The sequence below is a fragment of the Polyodon spathula genome, chromosome 1, assembly GCF_017654505.1.
Source record: "Polyodon spathula isolate WHYD16114869_AA chromosome 1, ASM1765450v1, whole genome shotgun sequence".
Lineage (NCBI taxonomy): Eukaryota > Metazoa > Chordata > Actinopteri > Acipenseriformes > Polyodontidae > Polyodon > Polyodon spathula.
The window spans coordinates 33,387,518-33,408,526 of NC_054534.1; the positions used below are offsets into that span (position 1 = coordinate 33,387,518).

The 21,009-nt window shown below is 36.1% G+C and overlaps 1 protein-coding gene across 1 annotated transcript in view; it reads left to right on the forward strand.

Annotated features, from left to right (window-relative positions):
* Positions 1-520: 520 nt before the first annotated feature.
* Positions 521-21,009, forward strand: part of LOC121317555 (E3 ubiquitin-protein ligase KCMF1) — a 48,928-nt gene continuing 28,439 nt past the window's right edge. The window contains exon 1 of the mRNA XM_041253622.1: positions 521-752. Coding sequence (XP_041109556.1) covers positions 737-752 — 16 coding nt within the window. The 5' untranslated portion in view covers positions 521-736. The remainder of the gene's footprint in view (positions 753-21,009) is intronic.

A 21,009-nucleotide genomic window follows, 5' to 3' on the forward strand; every position in this document is an offset into this window, starting at 1 on the left:
TGTCTGCCGGGTTAGGCTCTGGCTCACCGTGACCCTGTAAAAGGATAAAACGGTTATTGATAATGGATGGATATCTGGTATAGTTTATACTTTAGTTTATAAAAGAAGTTTCCCTTTCTGTGCCTTAGTGTCAGATTATCATCTGTTTGCACTTGGATCATTTTACTTCAGCATGCAGCTCCGATACCAACACCAACAATAAGGCATGAAACCAACTAGCAGCTAAAAACTTGGCATATGGAAGCTACTACAAATCAAGGTCAGTACATTAGGTCTAGAAACACAAATTATATCCCTCTTAATTATACTAATATTATGTTTACAAATTAACCACAGGTTAAAGAAATACGTTGAAAAGGAAAATTAAAAAAAAGAATGAGATCCCGCGCAATGCGGAACGGTTGAGCGCCTCCTTACAATAAACGTTGTATTACAAAACCTTTTGTGAGTAAATGAATAAATACACGAGTGGAGTTGTGCAGTAGGCTGGTTGGGTAAGTGTGTAAGCATGTTGCAAAGCGCTCCCTCTAGTGGTGGGAGGAGAGTTTGCCAGAACACAGTCAGTACTACAGTAGTGACAGGCGAGGGGGAGGCAGAGAGCTGGAAGCTCCGGATCCATCTTCATGAGAAAAGAAGCGAGAGAGAGCGAGTCCCGGCTTCAGTTCTCGAAAGCGGCTTCTTCTTGTGTCATCTGTGCCAGGGAGCCCGAGGAGGGTCCTGTGCCAGCGTCTGTAGGATGTCCCGACATGAAGGTAAGGTGGGGAAAACAGTTCAGTGAAGGGAAAGACAGCCGAAAAACAGCAGCACTTTTTCAGAGGGTAGCCGTGTTTTTGTATTGAAATGCATTGGAGGAGGCGGGTGATGGCGGCCGCCATGAAATTTGCCACTTTTTCCCCCAACCCCCCCTTCTCTCGCTAGCAAGCCGAAAGCCGTCTGCGCTGTAACGATGCAAGGACGAGACTCAAACAAACCATCGGGGTGGGCCCATACATCACCCACCCCGGTAAGAGTGGCAAAGCAAGAATCGGCGATTCTCTTAGCTTTCCTATTGGGTTGTGTACGGTTTATATGTTGTTTAGCCGGTGAAAAGAAAAAAAAAAAATTTCTTTGCCTCCCCTCACATCTACATCGGAGCTGTTGATTGCACTGTCATCAAGGTGGCCGTTGCTAAGAGGCTGAGGCCTGTCACGGGCCTACTTCTTAAAACAGATGGCTTTTTTGACCTATTATTAAAACAAATGCATTTATAATTTGTCATGCTGTTTAGGAAACTAGTCCGGGATCTGTTCAATCATGTTTTGATTTTGTTTTTGTATTATCCTTGATTATAAATTATAACTAAATATCCTCCAGCTAGGCCGACCTACTACTGTCTTGAGTTTTGATTTTAAGTTCAGTATCGTAGTTTTTATTTGGCTAATTTAATCGTATTACATTACTTGAATGACATTTTATTAATCAACCGGTTAGTTGTTTTTTGTTTGCTTTGGTTTTCCAGATTTGTTTTAGTTATTAATTATTACCGGTGCCGTACAACAATCTAGTCGGTTATTATTATTTATTTTTTAAAATTTACATTTACCGATAAATGTTACTCTGTCATTCATTTTCTATTAAACATAGTTAACACAAGTATGTAGGTATGGACGGTCATACTAAATTTAGATCAGTTTGTTTTTAATAGACTTCTTCAACATGCGTAAACGAGACTCATGTTTTGTACGAATACACAATGTAAACGTTTGTTAGGGGAACTCTGACTGTCTTGCATGTTGTTGGAAATAATTATTAAAGCACAGCAGTAAGGGATTTGGGGATCACAGTTCCAAAAGATGCAGGCTGCTTGATGCGGATGTGTTATTTTCAATTGAAAGCCAATACATTACGAGCTTTCAAAAAGGTTAAAATGCTACAGACATTCGGGCTGGCCCTTAAAATACACCTCTGATAGAAGCATTGGGGAGTCTTGAACAGCACGATTAACTTTCCCACACCCACATTTCATCATAATCACCAGCAGTTTAATTTCCTTTGAAACCTACAGTACATTACCTGTGTGAAATACAATGACGCCATCTTTAAAATGCAAGGGAGCTAGGTGTTTGCGTCTTCATACATACCTATTGTATATTAGTTTTGATAAACTTGGTTATGACAGTCTTTACCAGAGTATGAGATTCTGGGGAAATAGGCCACTTCATCAGCTGTTTGTCTGTCACTCTTTTACATGCACATGGTTGTACATCATGGCTGTTGTCATAAAACTGATGGCTCAAAGTATTCCTTTCTGACTTTATCCATGGCGATGGGGATGTCATGGAGGTGGTTATATGTACCCACAGTGTCACTTTTAAAGTAAATCACTAAAATGATTTGACATTTCCACATTAAGTCTGCATCAATGTATTCATTCCCTTTAGCATGTAAGCTATTAAGAGTAGGCTGCAGTAACCTGAGTATACTAGTATTGAGGCAGGGTCTGTGGAACTTCAGTTTTTACATATGTAAATGAGGATTGTAGAGCATGGTGATTTACATTTATGGATTGCTCTAATTTTGCATTTGCAGCTGTGTTGGTGGATGTGTGCTGCTAACAAACATGTTTGTTTTGTAACTATCACCATTACAGTCAGGCTGTAGTGTCCTTTGAACTGGCATCGCTGATTTAAGTACACTGATTGACAGTACAACTGAGCATTAACCCTGCTTAGTTTATGTGTAATGCAGGTGCCTCTAGAGTCTCTGTGATCAGAAATGTATAGGTTGGTGAAAGCTAGCTTCTTTGTTAGCAAAACAAAAAGTTCACTAAACTATTACAATCCTCAATGTGTGTGATTTAAAAAAAAAAAAAAAAAAAAAAAAAATCTTATAAGATGTAATTCTGTACTTGTTCAACCAGGCTGTAGCAATACAGTTTATATTGCCTATTTTAGGAACATTATCAAAAGCTGTTATTTTATAGCCTATAGTCAAACTTGGTATTGAAAGTGATACAATTATATCAAATCTTTCCTTCAGCTTTCTGCTGTGTATTGTAGGCCCCTATCTTGACCAGGACCAGCAGCAAATGCCATTTTGAAGTATACTCCTGCCAAATTAAGAATTTTGTTAATAATTAAGTTAATAATCAGGATTATTAATCTAAAGAAACAAAGGGATTGTTAAAAATGAATATGTGTGAGCGTAGGATTGTACACACATTTCGTGATCAGTTTAAGATGCATAACATGTATTTAATAATATTGCGTTTAATCTTTTACAAATATACCAGTAAAAACTTTGTTATCTTTCCACAAACATGAAGGTATTGCTTTGCAAGATCCTCACATAGGTTGGACAAAAATTGAACACCAGCCATAACACTGTCAGTAGTGCCAGTCGAGCCACCTTGGGCAGCTAGACAACTCAAACTTGATGTGCCGTGTCTCCAATGTGTTTCAACTGTTCTTGAGGGATTACTGTCTCCAGTTCCTTCAAGGATCGTAATGATTGGCAGTTGCAAAACAAATAAATCAATCGCTGACCTTTTAGTATAAAACTGCCACAATACCCCAAAACATTTCACTTGTGTTTGTGTGTGTTTTGTTTTGTTTCCAATTGCTTACAGGATGTAAGTGGTTTACTGAGAAGTTCTAATACTATGCTTATATGAAATTGGTAGAAAAAAGAGCTTAATAAAGTTGATGGAGATTTAGTTTTGATGTACTTTGCTTTTACAGGCACTTTGTGAGAGAGAAGTAATTGCATGAATTGCTGGAGGTCATTGTGCTGTGTTCAGGAATGGGATGTTTTGATGAATGCTGATACTAAAAATTCAATATTAAGAGTTCTTGCTTGTTCATTTCTATAGTATAGTATGGTAACTTGGTCTGTGTCTGAAATAATGTTATAGGGAACAATAGGTATATGTTGTCTTTACAAGAGAATGGCCCAATCTGTTTCTCGGACTGATTGCCAAAATTTGGAGTGACTAATTTCTGTTCCTGAATAAGCAATTGTTATAAGGCTTGATCTATCTGCACTGATCTCTAGTGAGGCACTTTATTACCATGCATATTATTGTTTTAATTTGTTTAGGGAGACATTAGTGTAGCCTTTTAAACCAATTGCATTTCAGCTGAGACAGCTAGGTTTCTGAATGGTGGCGCATTAATACGATGCAATTAGAAAGTATAAGTTGCATGCCATTATGGGCAGTTTCGATACTGTTTAAGTTTATCATTAAATTGATAAAACCTTTCACTTGTTTTCATGTTCATGTTGGACTTGTATTTTATTAGATTTCAGCAACAGCACAACATAAAACATGACCAGCATCATTTATTTCCAATACTGCTGGGACAAATATCTGAATATTCTAACAAATATTTTTTTGGCATGTATTCGGATACAAAAATCAGATGTTTGTGTTTGCTACAAGTGACAAATACCTTGCACTTACTTACATTTCACCAGAATTAAAAAAAAAAAAAAAAAAAAAAAAAAAAAGGAAAGAGCTCAGTGTGACGCAAGATTTATATAAAATAATGTTATATATAAAAAACCAAAAAAAACCAGCAACACAGCAGTTCTTAAGCCCCTATTTAAAAGTTTTAGACAGCAAAAAGTAAACAAACCAGATTATGTACATGCATGCAAAGTGGTCTCTATGAAAAGTCATCTGGGACAAAAACACGTTGTGCTGCTTTAGAGCGACACGAATATTAAGGGTAGGGCTCTACCCATTTCACGGCAGTGAAAACAAACCACACAGACCGTGAAATTCATTCAGCACCGTAAAATCTGGTCTTTTTTGTGTACTTTTACCCTGCACTAAAATCCAATGAAGTTATATGTACCGTTGCAGGTTCCTGATGCAATTGTTAACTTGTTTAAGTTTAAAAATGAAAGCTCATCATGAACTGGACAGGATGTATTGATTGACACATGACAACAGCCAGCTCCACTCACTGATTGGTAGACACTGGCATCCGGGGTGGTTTTAGTATAAACTGTGGATCTCAACTGGTAGTACTGTTAATCTAGTCAAATTAGACCTAAATTTTAAAATGAGTACAAAATAAATCAAAGTGCTACAATCCTTATTGCAGCGCATCATGTAAAATAATTTGGAAGCCAAATATCTACCAAGTAGTAGTAGAAGCAGAAAAATACTTTAAAAGCACTATAGGACAAAAAAATTAATAAAACAAATGTCAGTAATTTCAGAGACATGTTTTTAGATTTTTTTAGCTTCTGGTTATATTGTCAAGCTACAGATCTGTCCCTAGCTCAGTGCTGTCTGTCAGTTTCAACAAACTCCATGGATGCAGAGAGAGAGAGCTGTGTTTAATTATGGACAGGTATTTAAACTGCAGACGGAATGAAGAAAAACAGCATTTTAGAATAGTTTTTGAGTTACTGTTGCATACAGTAACTTTTAAAACCAGAACAGCTGTTTTTTAATAACAAATGCAACAATCATAGAACGATCCTCTGGATTTCAGTTTCATTTTCTTTTAGCATTTCTTCTTTTTTAGTCACATGCTTTTGTTAACTGAAGGGTTTAAGTTTTTATAGTTTGCCGTTTTCATACTTTGTTACACCACTGTTTAATTTAAGATTGAAATAGCTGAAACTGAAATTAAGACTTTTAAAATTTATTTATGACCGTGAAATTTATGACAATGTACTGTGAATTTGGTAGGGCCCTACTTATCGGACAGGAAAAATTCTGAAATGCCTTGCTTAAACAGTACCCAACTTCCTGAAAATGTTGTGCAGTGATTTTTGTGTAGATTGTAGATGTTATATATTTTTTGTTGCAACTTTATTTTAAATATAATAAACAGCCAAAACTGTGAGTTTTTGTCCCCTTCACTTTACAGCACTATTTATGTCCACTTTTGTTTTATTTAAAGTTAATTTTCAGTTTTCGCTTGCTTGTTCAGCTACAAAAAGGCACAAGTAAACCTCATGTTATTACTTTATGAAAACGTGTCTATGGCCACTGTTTACTGGGAAGAAATGGCAATGGCAAGGAATGAAAATAAAGTGTCAATTTCAGGAATAAACAAAACAACGTTTAACTTGAACTGCTATTTGGCATCCTTTGTTTTGTAGTTAATTCACTGGGATAAAGTATGGCCTACACAACTTATTCTTTACTCTTGGGATAATTTTCCATTTTAACATACTGAGGGTCTTGCTGTTAAATAGGCACGCAGAGGGGCCACAGCCACACCCCCTGCCCCAGCTGCTGTGCTGTCTCAGAGCAATATAATTACTTCTTGAAAAATGAATATCCGAATGAATATTTAAATTGAGCAAATATCCGAACGTGAAAATCCTAATTTCCAGTATTCTACCAGGGAAATCTTACGTGTGAATGCAGACTGTTTAATACACGCTTACAGATCACACATGTCATAATTCCTATTAGAACAATGCAGTTTTACGTTTACAGACCAAATAATATGAATCCATTAACAGAGGGTCCAGACGATTGTGTGTAGCATCTTTGTATTCAAACGGTTATTCTTTTACGTGGTGTGTTTAGTATGGTAAAGATTCTGATCAGTTCTCCAAACAAATCACTAATCTGAATCGAGTTTAGTCCCAACTTGTGCAGATTAGCAAAAGGATACTGTACCTGTAAAATAGTTCAGCTGAATGTTAGGCACAACTGAAGTTTGTGTGACGTAACTGTGTTAGTTGGCACAATATGGCCCTGTATTAAATTAATTGAATTTTCAAACGCTGTACTATGCTTATTAAAAGCTTGATGTCATAATTAAAAGTAAAACATTTGTGCATTAGTTTCATCTGATTATCTGACATAAGCTTGTATTACAAGTCCATACTGATATTGTTTGATGGAGGTTTACTTTGTTTTTCTAAACAAATTTGAGTTGTGAACCTGTACAGTACAGGCAGGGATAGCGATCCCTCCATTTACGTACCAACAAATATTGACCACATGGAACCTTGAGAGAGGAAAAAAGAAACTTTAACAGATGTGTTTTTAAAAAGTGACACCATGCAGCAACCCCGGTTACCTTGGTGACGAACTGAATAAATACCAATGATATAAATAGCCAGGGGAAGCTACTCCTGGTTGGAACAGCAAGGTGAAAATTATTTGTTTCATACTTGCATCTGCAGTTATTTATGATTTCTTTTATATGACCGGAGTAGTGCTTTCCTGTGACCTGTTTTGCTATATATTCCTGTCTGCTTGTCTCCGAAGGACTTTACATAAAGTAAGTTTTGCTTACAATCCAGTTGTCATGGAACTTGCTTAAGACATAGTGTAATACTAGGTATTGCTCAAATCAGAATATGGGGAATTTGGAAAAGTAGGTTTTTAAGTTAGTGTGTTTTTCAGGTATAGCGTGCACCTGTGTAAAATGAGCTCTGATACACTCTATCAGAGTTTGTTTTATTACATGCTCCTGTGGATAACGTGCACTGTTTGTGACCCAGGTATCTGTTCTTAACACTACATTCCTCTGCGTGCTTCACATAGCAACAAGCAGTACAGTGGGCTACTACTAGAAGTCTGCCTCGGCCCAAGAAAAAACACGCAGAGTTCAGTCTGCAACGTGCATGGAACACTTTTTTTTTTTTTTTTTTTTTTTTTTAAATGTTTTTAGACCAACAAAATGTGTTGATAGAAATATTTACCTTAAAATTGTGTTTCAAATGAATAGTAAAGCTAAATTTAAGTTCAGCACAACACCTCCATCCATTTGTCATCACTCATCTCTCTCCCTGCGTGGTTTTGGGTATCTGTAAATGTGACTTCTGGTTGAACGTATTTTTTTTTTCCTTTTTTGTGTTTGGTATTACATGAAAAATACATAGTTAAATGAAGAATTTATGCTGTTCATTTTATTGTCACATTTGAAACCAAGTTTAATAGATCAATGTATGCGAGAGGGGATGTATTTCTCTGGTACTATGCTGATGTGCTGCAGAATTCAAAACACAAGCTTGGTATATGGGTTAAAAGATTGTCCTTTTTCATATCGCACAGCTGTTAGACCTTAGAACAGGTCTGCCCTGTGACCGGATTTATTTTTTAGACATGCAAAATAATGTCCCAACAGTCACGTCTACACTGTATCTATGTTTATACTGATATAATCAAACTTTAAAGAAATGAAATGAGCATTGACTTAATGTGAAACAAAGTTAACATAAAATACATCAATTTTGAAAATTATTAGTCTCATCAATTGTTATAAATAACACCCACTATATAGCACTTCTAACATTTCCAAACTTTAAGACTGCAGCAAGGGAGGGAGGAAAGGAATGGGTTGTTCACAGTCCAGTTCTTAGATACTGGCTAGTAGGTCCCACATGAGGTAAAGGCCTTGAGGTGTCATGACTACAAAACAATTTAATGTATTTTTTTTCTTTCACCATTTCACTGATCTGCTTTACATTGCATGTAAAAATAAATACATAATTAGTGGTCTCCTAGGTAATTGCTCTGTAGCTTGAGTGCTCCATAGATCAAGAACAACGGGTTTAATGGAGAAACCAGTGTTGCTCAAGAAAACACAAACACAACAGGATTTGCAGTTTTATTTAGCATACATGGAATTCTTGTATCAAGAAATTAAACGGCAAACTCATGCTTTTTTCACAGCACAATTTACCTTTCAAATTACTGCTGCAGTTGGAGGCAGTTTACACCTTCGGTTAGCAAGGAGACTGATTTACCTTTTAAAAGATACCTTTTAGTTAGGAAATGAGTTGTACGCAAGTGTCTGATTTCCTTCATGTACACCTACCTAAGGTGTGTGCATTCTGAGGCGTCTGAAACTAAACTAATGATACTGGAATGATGAATTATGCACAGTAAGGTGACCAGCGAATGAACAGTCGGGATCGGTTTTGATGATCAGAATGGCGGTTCTTTATTTTAAAGTCTTTTCAGACAATAACATAAAGTAGCCTTGTTCAATATGCAATTTTTTTTCAACCACGATTGAGTTAAATTCTGGACTTGATTGATCGCCTATTCCATTACATGACATCAGAGTGATCAACAAAACAGCAAGAGGGTTTTAGGTGTTTTCAAGGTGAAGATTGCAAGTAATGTGTGCAATGAAAGCTTATTAACCCTCTAGAACTGTTCCATCCATGTGGTGCAGGGTGAGTCATTCAACGTAGGTTCTCATCCTGCTGTGGCAGGTCTTCGCTTGAGATTCCGAAAGGGCGTCGCATTGGCTCTGGCGCTCTCGGATTTGTACACTTATGCCAGATGCTTGATACTCAAAACCTATAGGGTGCTTCTTTGATGCCTGTAATATTAGAATTTCATTACCCCAGTGCTTCTAATTTTTAATCAGTTTTAAGGTAGTAGTACTGATGCACAACTTTTAATTAATGCACAACTGATGCACAACTATCAATATCCACTTCGAGTCCTCTTCTGGTCAACTGGAAAATTATACAAGTGTATCTGACAAATGGATGTTTTATTTCCCTAAATAATATCCTTCTAACACAACCCAAACAACAATTGTAGAACTAACCTAATTCATATTTGGTCTTCATTCTGCATGTGTGCTGTCCTACATAATTCAAGTTTATCGATGGCAAGAAAGGTCAGGCTCTCTTTCAGAGCAGCAGATAATTTAAGATGTTTAACCCTTTGCGGTCATATGTCGAACCAGGTCTAACATAAAGTAAACGGCACGTGTGAAAATAAATTGGACCCGATGCGCCTGACTAGCACTGAATGAATGGACTGCAAATGGTTAACCCTTTGCAGTCCGACATTACAATTTTCCCTTTCCTGTCCAATGTCGGACCCTGTCTGACATCATCAAAAAGACGTAAAGCACAGGTCTCTAGTTGTTTTTTTCTTCAGAAAAAGCAGAGAAAAAGGAGGTATCTGCAACCAGCGCTTATAAATAATGACTTGGATCACATTATTGAGAAGTTTGGTGATTTAAAACGAGTGATCAGGAGAGGATTTGAAAAATATGAAGAGATGTGTGTATAAATATAGCGAACAAGTGGTGGGGCTTGGCTATAGATATAGTACTGAGTATTTTTTTGTGATTCAATACCTTTTGATCCTGTTTAACTCTCTGGGGGGGGGGGGGGGGGGGGGGGGGGAAATTATTTTAAACCGCACGTGTGAAAATAAATTGGACCTGACAAGCGCTGAATAAATGGACCGCTAAGGGTTAAATGTGCTTCAGTGAGGCCAGGGCCAGCGCTCTGGTAGGGAGGCCAAGACTAAAGGTAGTACAACAAGTTAAGCGTTCTTAAGGAAGGTAAATAGTTTTGTGTATATAGTCATGGAAATCAACTTTCTTTTGATACCTACTTGTGATATTTGAGTAGATCATGTTGGTCTTACCATTTCTTTTAATAGGTGACATGGTATCTGTAGTTTGAGACCTTCCAGGTTTTAGTATGAACTCCATTCATTTGCAACAACACATGCTGGTGTACAGATTTCAAGGAGGAAAATCATTTTGGTGATGTAGTTTACTTTACATTTTATGGAATCAAGTCCCCTGGGTTTAGCGCTGCACTACTGGCTGCTGCTAACTGCAAACAAAACGTTTGTTTTGTTAGCAGCACAAAATGTGGAAAATTCAGTTTTTGGTGTTGCTGTGTTTGTAGGCCTATATTTAAAAAAATAAAAATAAAAAAATAGTGTGTTCTACTGTAAATGCAATGTAACCTTGTCTGATCCAAGGGCTTAAAATGAACCCATCTTTTTTGATCAATGGCAGAATTATATTTACTGCACATTTCACTAAGTTAGGGAAATATCATTATGGTAAATACACACAATAGGATCTGACTCCATTTTAAATGCATTGTCAGTTTGTAGCCTGATACTGATAGAATAAGTTGTTCAGTGCCAAGTTTCATTTATTACTGAGGATACAGAGGATTACAATATAATCCAATTCCTTTTCCCAGGTTATGGCCAAACATTTGGAGGTGACTCGTTTGTTCCCCAGTTAACTTGCTCTTATGATATTTAATATTGTTTAGTTGGAAAGTCACTGTAAACAAAGCTATAGAAACTGATATTATAGACTGGCTTTGGAGTCTTACAGTCCAAATTTCTGGTGAATTTACATCATTAAAGTTGTCTGTTGGAAAAGACATTCTTATCTGATGCAAACAATTCCTGATCGATGCAAGGACCTTAGTTCTTTAGGGGATGGATCTGTATTCTTATAGAAGTGCCTGTCTATTCCCATTCTGCTCAGTAGTTTTTGAGGTACAACAGCGTTTCTCGTGCTTAAATGTATGTTTCTGTTGTTTCTTACTGGGTTCCCTTGGGAAGCCACTTCTGCCCTCCTTTCTTTGGCGTGGAGGGGTGAGTGGTGTGTTCCTGCTTGGCTGAAGTGAGGAAAGCTCAAAGCCTATGTAGCCCAAGGTCACTGTGTCCTTTCAGGGCTTGATGAAATAATTTGTCTTCAAAAGAGGAAAACACATTTCTAAAACAATTAAACAGCTTCATAAACATGATCAGTTTTATAACCAACTACTGCACAGTAACATTTAACCACTCAATCATACAATCTTAAGTCTGAAGAATCTTCTTACACCGGTAGACATTTGTTACAACTGAGATATCAACTGTTCCTCAGAAGCTTGATTTTGTTCCTGCAGTCAGATATAAACCGTGTCAGTAGCAGTCATTGTATTGTTGCTATTCATTTTAAATGCAGCTTCTTTCAGCAACAATATGCTAGTCTCACTGCTGTTGAATGGGCCTAATGGTTGAAACTGTGTAATGCAATGGATAGCCATTACCTTTGGTACAAGATAAAAGGATTGTTTGAAATGTAATGTTGGGAATATAATTTCTATACTTCTATACGTTAAAATGTTTATCTATTGGACTAATTTAGTTATATTAATGTTACTGTATTGAAAGTGATTTTTAATATGTTCCTTTTAATTAGGCAATAAAGTTATCTTTGCAACAATTCACTGTTTCTGTGTTTTAATTAGGATTGGGCCACAGTATCCGCGTTCTCCACAGCAGTGTGCTGTTGTATCTTTTACAAATGCAATGTAGTAAAAGCTACAGTTCTGTATCTCGTTTTTGTACACTTGTTTAAAAGGCACAGCAGATAGGTTGGAGTAATTACTAATCCTTTGTTTTTGGTGACTTGATTTACGTATTGTTCTAAAATATTGGTACATTTGTTAACGGTGATAATTGTTTCTGACAGTTTTATATAAAGCTGTAAAAAAAATTGTCCTGGCTAGTCAAAGTACTTGCTAACATTAATTACTGTTGAGCAGCTCTTTCTAGCCTGATATCCTGAAAAAAACCAAAACTGTTTTTAACCTTTGTAGCTAAAAATAATATTCCATAAATACCTGTCATGCACTTGTATTCACTATACAGTAGGTGACAAATGTGCAGTTTTGAATACGCATGTTACAGGAAACCTTTACATTTTTAAACATGTCAGCTGGTACTACACTAGGAAGTTAGTTACTGCTTTACTTCCTGGTCATGTAGTGAATGGCGGTGAACATTTGTTAGCTACAATTACTTTGAGTCAGAAACTGTTGTGAAACAGAAGGGCTAGTCTTATTTAAAGGAACATATGTTTACTTAAAGCAATTAAAATATCAAAGGCGTTGACAGATTGTTTAAAAAAAAAAAAAAAAAAAAATCATTTTTTCTTGCTGAGTTTCCTTTCATCACTGCGGTGCAAATAAAACAGCCCTTTCACACTGGTTTGTATGGAAAATGTGGCTAGATGTGTATGGCTTTACTCTTCATTGTAATAATGCCTTCCTCAGAGAGTTAAATGGAAATGGGTAATGTAAGAACAGTATTGCCCGTCTGTAGTGAAAACTGTCTGGCAAGTTTTTGGACATGCTTGGTTTTCTGGGTCAAAATGAAGTGCTGTTGCTGTGTAGATTTCAGTGTGTGTGCATGCGAAAGTTATTCAATCAGCCAGAAAGAGTGCAGTGCTACTTCTTCTAAAGACATATTATGGAAAAGCTGGCAACCTTTTACCCTTGCATACATGAAAACGAGTGGCATCCTCATATGAGGCTATTTTGCATTTGCGTCCTCCATATGTCCCTGTATAAAGACCAGAAGTTATTTATAATTGGGGCTAGATCTTTTAGGTTTTTTTATTTGACGAGAGCCCAACCTACTTTTATAAATCCTTCACCTTTTTAGAGAAAGGTATTTGTTTTCAGCCAGCTCACATTCTTCATTGAATCACCTGAAACCTGTAAATAGTGCAATGATTTTCAGAGGATTTGATGATTTTAATTTGATAACATTCCATTTATTCTTCTTTCAGATCCACTTCGTTAAATACTAGTGCAGGGACAAATATCTGAATATTCAAACAATGTATTCTGATACAAAAATCAGATGTTTGTATTTGAAATGACAAAAATACCTTGCACGTATTTACCACTTCACCAGAATTTGCACAACCAGTTTCAAAAATGGCAAGTGAAAAAGAGCTCTGTGTGATATGTGAGATTCAATATCTGTAAATAAACACATAATCAACACAGAAGCTCTTGAGCCTCATTTAAAAGTTTTACAGAGCAAAAAGTAAACAAACCAGATTATGCATGCTCACGTATAGTGATCTCTATGGAAAGCAATCTGGGATAAAAATACGTTGTGCTGCTTTAGAGTGAGCCAGAATCTCATGGGACAGAATAAAGGCAATGAAGATATGGCATTGGCAAGGAATGAAAAAAGTAATAAAATGCATTGTCAACTTTATGTACCGTATTTTGGGAATAAACAAGACCACGTAAACGTGAACTGCTATTTGGCATCCTTTTATTTTATAGTTAATTCATTAGGGTAAAGTAAGTACACAATTTATTCTTTACTCCTGGGATGTTTTTCTATTTTAACGTTTTATATATTGGAAGGTCTTGCTGTAAAATAAAGGCAAACACGGGCCACGGCCACGACCCCTGCCGCTACTGCAATGCTGTCTCTGCCTGCGTTCAGAGCAATGTAATTGCTTTTACTACTTTTTGAAAAACGAACAAATATTTAAATTGAGTGAATATCCAAACATGAAAATCCTGTGTTCATCCTAGCACTGTGAAATAACGAGGTGGCAGAAGTAGGCCTAAACAATACCGACTGCTGCAAGTTGTCTGTCAGTCATATATTATGGCATGTCAAAGACTTGTACTGAAATAGTCATGTAGTCTTTGTTTTGACATTAAATGTTAGCCCTATTAAGGCAGTTATTACATTAGTCATTACAGTCGTGGCTCCCATTTCCCCCATAATATAATTTGATTCGCAAATGCTTGGTTTTATTGTTTTACATTACTGTATTTAAACTCATTGTCAAGGAAATCATGGTTAAGTTCATTTTAATAGAAGCAGTTTTCAGGTATTTAATTCTGTTGTCTGCATGACATGCTGTGGGGATTGGGTTGTTAACACCGATTCCGGAACATTCTTAACCAGATCTGCTTCAAAGTTTGTAGATAAGGCACAGGCCACAAACTGTTAATTCTTTAAAGCTTGCCTTCCAAAATGCTATTTGATTGTCTGGCCTCCTAAAGTGTCATAAAACTTACCAAGGGAAGCTATAGTGATGATGCAGTTGTACCATTATTGTGTTAAAAATTAGTTAAAAGAATCATTTTTAATTGCATAACTTGCAGACACAAGTTTAATAGTTATTTTAAGTAAGTTTCCCAATAATCCTGAAGGGTTTATTGTGTTTTAAATTAATATTATAAACTAACTACTTTTGAATATTATACTTTGATTGTATTCATATGCTTCTTTAATGAATGTAACTAAAGTTATATTGAATAGGAGGTTTACATGATAAATGTAAAATCCTTTAATGAAATAGGTGGATACATTCCATTTCTAACACACCCTTTTTGTGTGAAGCGCAACCTGTCTATCAAATAGTGTGAACCCATAGAAGGACCAACAAGGATTTGTTTACAGTACAAGGGTTTTTGCTATCTGGGATCTCTGGTTTATGGCTGGATTCACTTTTTCTTCAAAACATCTTGTCGCTCTGAAGTTATTAAACCTCTGAAGTTCTTCAGTGAAGACACAATGATTTAATCTTCATAATTGTCCCGGAGAAGATGGGCTTCTTGAACGACGAAAGCTTTTGCCTACAGCCTTCACAGAGATACTACGCAGTTGCATAACTAACTTCTACAGAGAGGACAACCGTGTTAAGAATACTTTTTGTTTTAAACATCACAGAATAAGTATCAAACTTATATTGTGTGTTTACAAGTAACTGAACTGAAGCCATAAGAACATAAGAAAGTTTACAAACGAGAGGAGGCCATTCGGCCCATCTTGCTCGTTTGGTTGTTAGTAGCTTATTGATCCCAGAATCTCATCAAGCAGCTTCTTGAAGGATCCCATGGTGTCAGCTTCAACAACATTACTGGGGAGTTGATTCCAGACCCTCACGATTCTCCGTGTAAAAAAAGTGCCTCCTATTTTCTGTTCTGAATGCCCCTTTTTCTAATCTCCATTTGTGACCCCTGGTTCTTGTTTCTTTTTTCTGGTCGACATTGTCAATACCTTTTAGAATTTTGAATGCTTGAATTAGGTTGCTGCGTAGTCGTCTTTGTTCAAGACTGAATAGATTCAATTCTTTTAGCCTGTCTGCATATGACATGCCTTTTAAACCTGGAATAATTCTGGTTGCTCTTCTCTGCACTCTTTCTAGAGCAGCGATATCCTTTTTTATAGCGAGGTGACCAGAACAGAACACAGTAGTCAAGATGAGGTCTAATGCATTGTACAGTTTTAACATTACTTCCCTTGATTTAAATTCAGCACTTTTCACAGTGTATCCGAGCATCTTGTTGGCCTGTTTTATAGCTTTCCCACACTGTCTAGATGAAGACATTGTCAACAAAAACTCCTAGGTCTTTTTCATAGATTCCTTCTCCAATTGCAATATCTCCCATGATATTTATAATGTACATTTTTATTTCCTGCGTGCAGTACCTTACACTTTTCTCTATTAAATGTAATTTACCATGTGTCTGCCCAGTTCTGAATCTTGTCTAGATCATTTTGAATGACCTCTGCTGCTGCAGCAGTGTTTGCCACTCCTCCTGTTTGTGTCATCTGCAAATTTAACAAGTTTGCTTACTATACCAGAATCTAAGTCATTAATATAGATTATGAATAGCAGAGGACCTAATACTGATCCCTATGCTACTCCACTGGTTACCACACTCCATTCTGAGGTTTCTCCTTTAATCAATACTTTCTGATTTCTACATGTTAACCACTCCCTAATCCATGTACATGTGTTTCCTTGAATCCCTACTGCGTTCAGTTTGAGAATTAATCTTTAATGTGGGACTTTGTCAAAAGCTTTCTGGAAATCTAAATAAACCATGTCATATGCTTTGCAATTATCCATTATCAATGTTGCATCCTCAAAAAAATCAAGCAGGTAAGTTAGCCACGACCTCCCTTTCCTAAAACCATGTTGACTGTCTCCCAGGATACTGTTACCATATAGGTAATTTTCCATTTTGGATCTTATTATAGTTTCCATAAGTTTGCATATAATAGAAGTCAGGCTTATTGGTCTGTAATTACCTGGTTCAGTTTTGTTTCCCTGATATTGATGTCGTCACAATATGTAAAGTGTGTCTATTCAACTAGATGCTGAACATTGTACGTGTGTACTTAGCCATGTGGAAGCTGGCGCATGTATATGTAATGCGTGACTCAACCAAACAGTGCATGATGAACTATTAAGACTGCTTCACTAATGCAGAACTCTGTGACCAGAGAGCACATCAAGGATTCAATATGAACATTTAACAATGCATTACTTTTCCTTGAATGTTTTTATTTTGTCTCTTCTTTGTACATATACTTTTAACGGTGAAGCCTAACCTTTATTCTTCTTCCTTTTGAGACTATGAGTACATGTAATAATAATTTTGTTTGTTAGGTTTATTTTTGTTTTATAACAAATACAGTTATGATTGATTTTAAATAACTGAACATACATAATATTAATTGTCAATCTCTTTTCATCATGAATCTAGGGATAATTAAGCCAGACTCGCTAGTTCTTACTGAGGTATTGTATTTATTATGGTTAATCACATTATGAGCTATAGTGGGTATTTTCTTTAATGGTAAGTGGCGAGGACACAGTTGTGACATAAACCCTAGATATACAACGTAAATATGCATGACATCATGTAAGTTGAAACTGGGACATACAGTACTTATAAAGCTCCCGTGCTTGCACTGTATTTTTTTCTAAAAGTAAACACAAACCGTCTGTTAATGTTACAAAACAAGTACAAAACAATACAATTGTGTATAAACATTCTTGGATTATTTAGTTTGCAGCATTTATTATAAAAAATGTATACAATTTAAATGAATGGTGTAAACTTCAAAATGGTGGAATAGCAGTCTCTTTTACACTGTATGTATTGTAACGACCCTGGATTTTATACTGTAACACGACTGGTTTACGGACCCTGTGTGTGTAAGTAGGGAAGCAGTAAGCTTGCCTCAGCCTGGATTGATTGACGTCCGTGTAGGCGGGGACATGAAAGCCCACATCAACGCGGACAGAGCTGACAGTTGAGTCAGACAAGCTGCTGTGTGAATGTGCAGGACTTTGTTGTGTTTGGTGTGGCGCAGGCTGACGGGCCAGGAATAATCGTCTCAATAAACAGTGGATTCTATTACCTGCCAACTGTGTCTCCTTCCTTCATTTTCAACAGTATGCAACAATACTAATTGGGCCTTTCGTAAGTCATTTTGGGAACAAAAATGCCAATATTCGTTTAAGGCGAAACACACATAGCGCGGTCTTCAATTGTAGACCTTGAAAACCAGGGTATAACGGGGTAGACTGTAATTCTAATACTGGTTTTTTATATATATATATATATATATATATATATATATATATATATATATATATATATATATATGTGTGTGTGTGTGTGTGTGTGTGTGTATATATGTATATATATATATATATATACTTTTTTTTTCTAATGACTGTAGCTAGATATCTAGAGAAAGAAATGCATCAGTCTAAATCTCCCTACTACTAGCCGATCATATTAAACGTGTTTTAAAAAATGTGCTCCCCTCCTATTAAGTCTGATATGAATTGTTGATGCATTTTTAAGAAACGTAATGAAAGTAGGACTTCACTTCCCACTTTCCTAGAGCTCTGTTTTCTGGCATGGCGAGCAGAGCATGCATAGTTTGCAAGATTGAAAAAGCAAGTTTAGTTTGGGGAGCTCAGTAGAAAAATCTATGCAGTCTTTAAGTGAGACCAAAACACGTATTGTGATTTATGAATTTTAAAAACTTGATAAGCTCTCTACTTCTGGAGCATTTGGTCTTTGTTTTAATATCAAGGGCAGTGGGGGCTGCCTGGTTAAGTAGAATGGTTAGTGGTCGTTTTCGTCTTTGTGGATTCTTTTGCTGTGCCTTTTGTTCGTTCTTTCAAAAAAAGTTCTGTTTGTGGCTATTTGTGTTTTGTTTCTTATTTAAAAATAAATAAATAAATAAAAATAAAATCATCAACTTGAACACATGAATCACTTGTGCACCATAACATTAAGAATGCGTACTTTATTAGCACCCCCAAAATTTTCTTCTGGGAGTTTTTTTTAGTTGAGAGTCCTGGACACTCAATGGGGAAAAATGTTTCGGAGAGCTCTGGATTGAATTGTTGGTGTTGCTCTGCTCATATTGTAAAAGGTTCCTATATTTTCTGTAGAATTATGCATATGTGTGTTTTTGTGGTGAAATTTGTGTATCCACTTAAGCTAGCCTTTTGTGAGTGTCCCCTCCCCCTCCTATAGCTGCCATATATTATACAAGAGATCAAGTGGCTAATATCTTCATAATTGCACTTTGGACACAACATGCTGTTTTTTTTTTTTTTGTAAATTTCCCATCCTTTTGAAACAAATTGGCATTTAGTTTATGCTAAACCAAAGGCATTAAGAAAGGCACACACTTATTGGTGAGTGTGTTTTAGAAGTAGCATTATGTAAACAGTTTTTTTTCATAGGAGGAAAATTAAGCCTTGGTGAATGTTACTGTCAAGCTTTTATGGTGGACCTTATTTAAATAAGGTCATGTGATCTGAGAGTGTGTTCTTGTACTGCTCAGATGTTGCTGATTTCTCTTTGTGATTGGCACTCCTGAGATCTAAGGTTGTGATTTCTGGTCCCTTGGCTATTTTGTTTATTTTAATTTTTGTATTTATCACAACAAAACTAAATCATAGGAAATGCTATTCTACATTGGATTAGTTTTTATTATCCTTGTGTCCATCTTGTGATAGATATGTTTTTAGTTTTTTCAGTTAATCCATTAATGCAACACAGCGGCTCTGCATTTTGTATGTTACATGCGAGAATTAAATTTCTGAGTTTAGTTAAACAGAGTAGACTATATGCTATTTTAAATTGAACAAAAACAGTCCCATGGATTAGTGAGAAAAGCCAATGCTTGGCTTCAGCGCTGGGAGCCATGTCCTCGCAAACTCAAATGTCGGCTGCTGATTGACAAAAATAAATAAATAATAATAAAAAAAATTCTGAATAAATAAATAGTTATTAAGTTAGTGTTGTTTCTTTCTATGACCAATAATTGGCTTTATATATGAATCCTAAGCAAAATTACACAATCTCCTACACTTTGGCCTTGACTTAAGTTTAGTGGCCTTGGTGCCCTCTACAAACGTATTAGCTGAAGGCCATTTTGGCCTTGTCCTTTTTGTTGCCAATTTTAGAACCCTGTCAGATTTGAAAATGTTGAACAATCTTGGAACAAATTGTGTTTTCAAAATAAAATTTACAGCTACAGTAGCCACTTGTTATAAATACCAAGTACACAGGTTAAAAAATCCAAATTCCTTTTTTCTGTAGTTTTTTTTCACCTTGTGCTCCTTTCTGTATTGGAGGGCACACATTGTAGTACAGGATAACCATTGTGCTCTCCTGGAGGGGAAAGGGAGTGACCTTGCAGTGTTGTGTGAATCAACCTTCAGGATGGTGCAATTGCAATGCATGGCTCATGCCATTCTTCTGTCACATTGTCAGTGGAGGTTGATATTGGCATTTAATTTAGTTGTACTGTGTTGATTTAATAGCTTTTGTTTTGTTTTTGGCATCTAAACACAGATTGATTTTACTGTTGCTGAATATTAAATAGGTTGATTATTATGTTTACAGAGAGGCAGGAGACAGGGTTCAGTAAAATTACTGTAAAGTGTGTCCTGATATTTAAACTATAGTCTGACAAACAATAAGTGACCTTTGGTATATTTGCCACATGAAATAAGAATATAGTTAATGTGAGGTTACTTGGGATTATATTAATTAATAGTTGGGAATACGTTAATACTTCTGCAAGAAAGCTTGACTGCCACGAAGAGAAGTTAAACATAATATAAAATTAGAAAAAACTTTTACAATGCTATAACATACTGTGTTTTGTACACTTAGTGTAAAAAAGGCAATTTTTACATAGAAAACGCAGGTTGTTTTTTAAAAAAAAAAAAAGGTTATGCAATGTCATAACTCTGCTGCCTGACTATTGACTCGGGTATATGATTGTATAGTTTGGCCGTCATCATCATCATCGCTTGAAACCGATTCCATTGCCCTCCGAGAAGGAATGTTTTACTCTACTTGCATACATTATGAATTGTGGAAATTGCCACTATTTTAGTGGAACAAAATAAACGTTTTGAATACTATTCACTGGAACAAACGAGCATTGGAAAAACCTAGTGTTTTATTTTTGTTTTCTTTTTTTAATAACTATTTTAGGTGGCTCATCTTGCAAAGTAGACGGCAGTTTAGCCGGCTGGAAATGAGAAGGCTGCATGCCAGTCTCTCTTGTTTGCATTCACAGTGGAAATGCTGTGAATTTGAGACAACATAGTTCTTACCAGAGGGTGGTACAAGAGTACAGTAGGTTGCTGTGATAGTAAGTAGTAGATA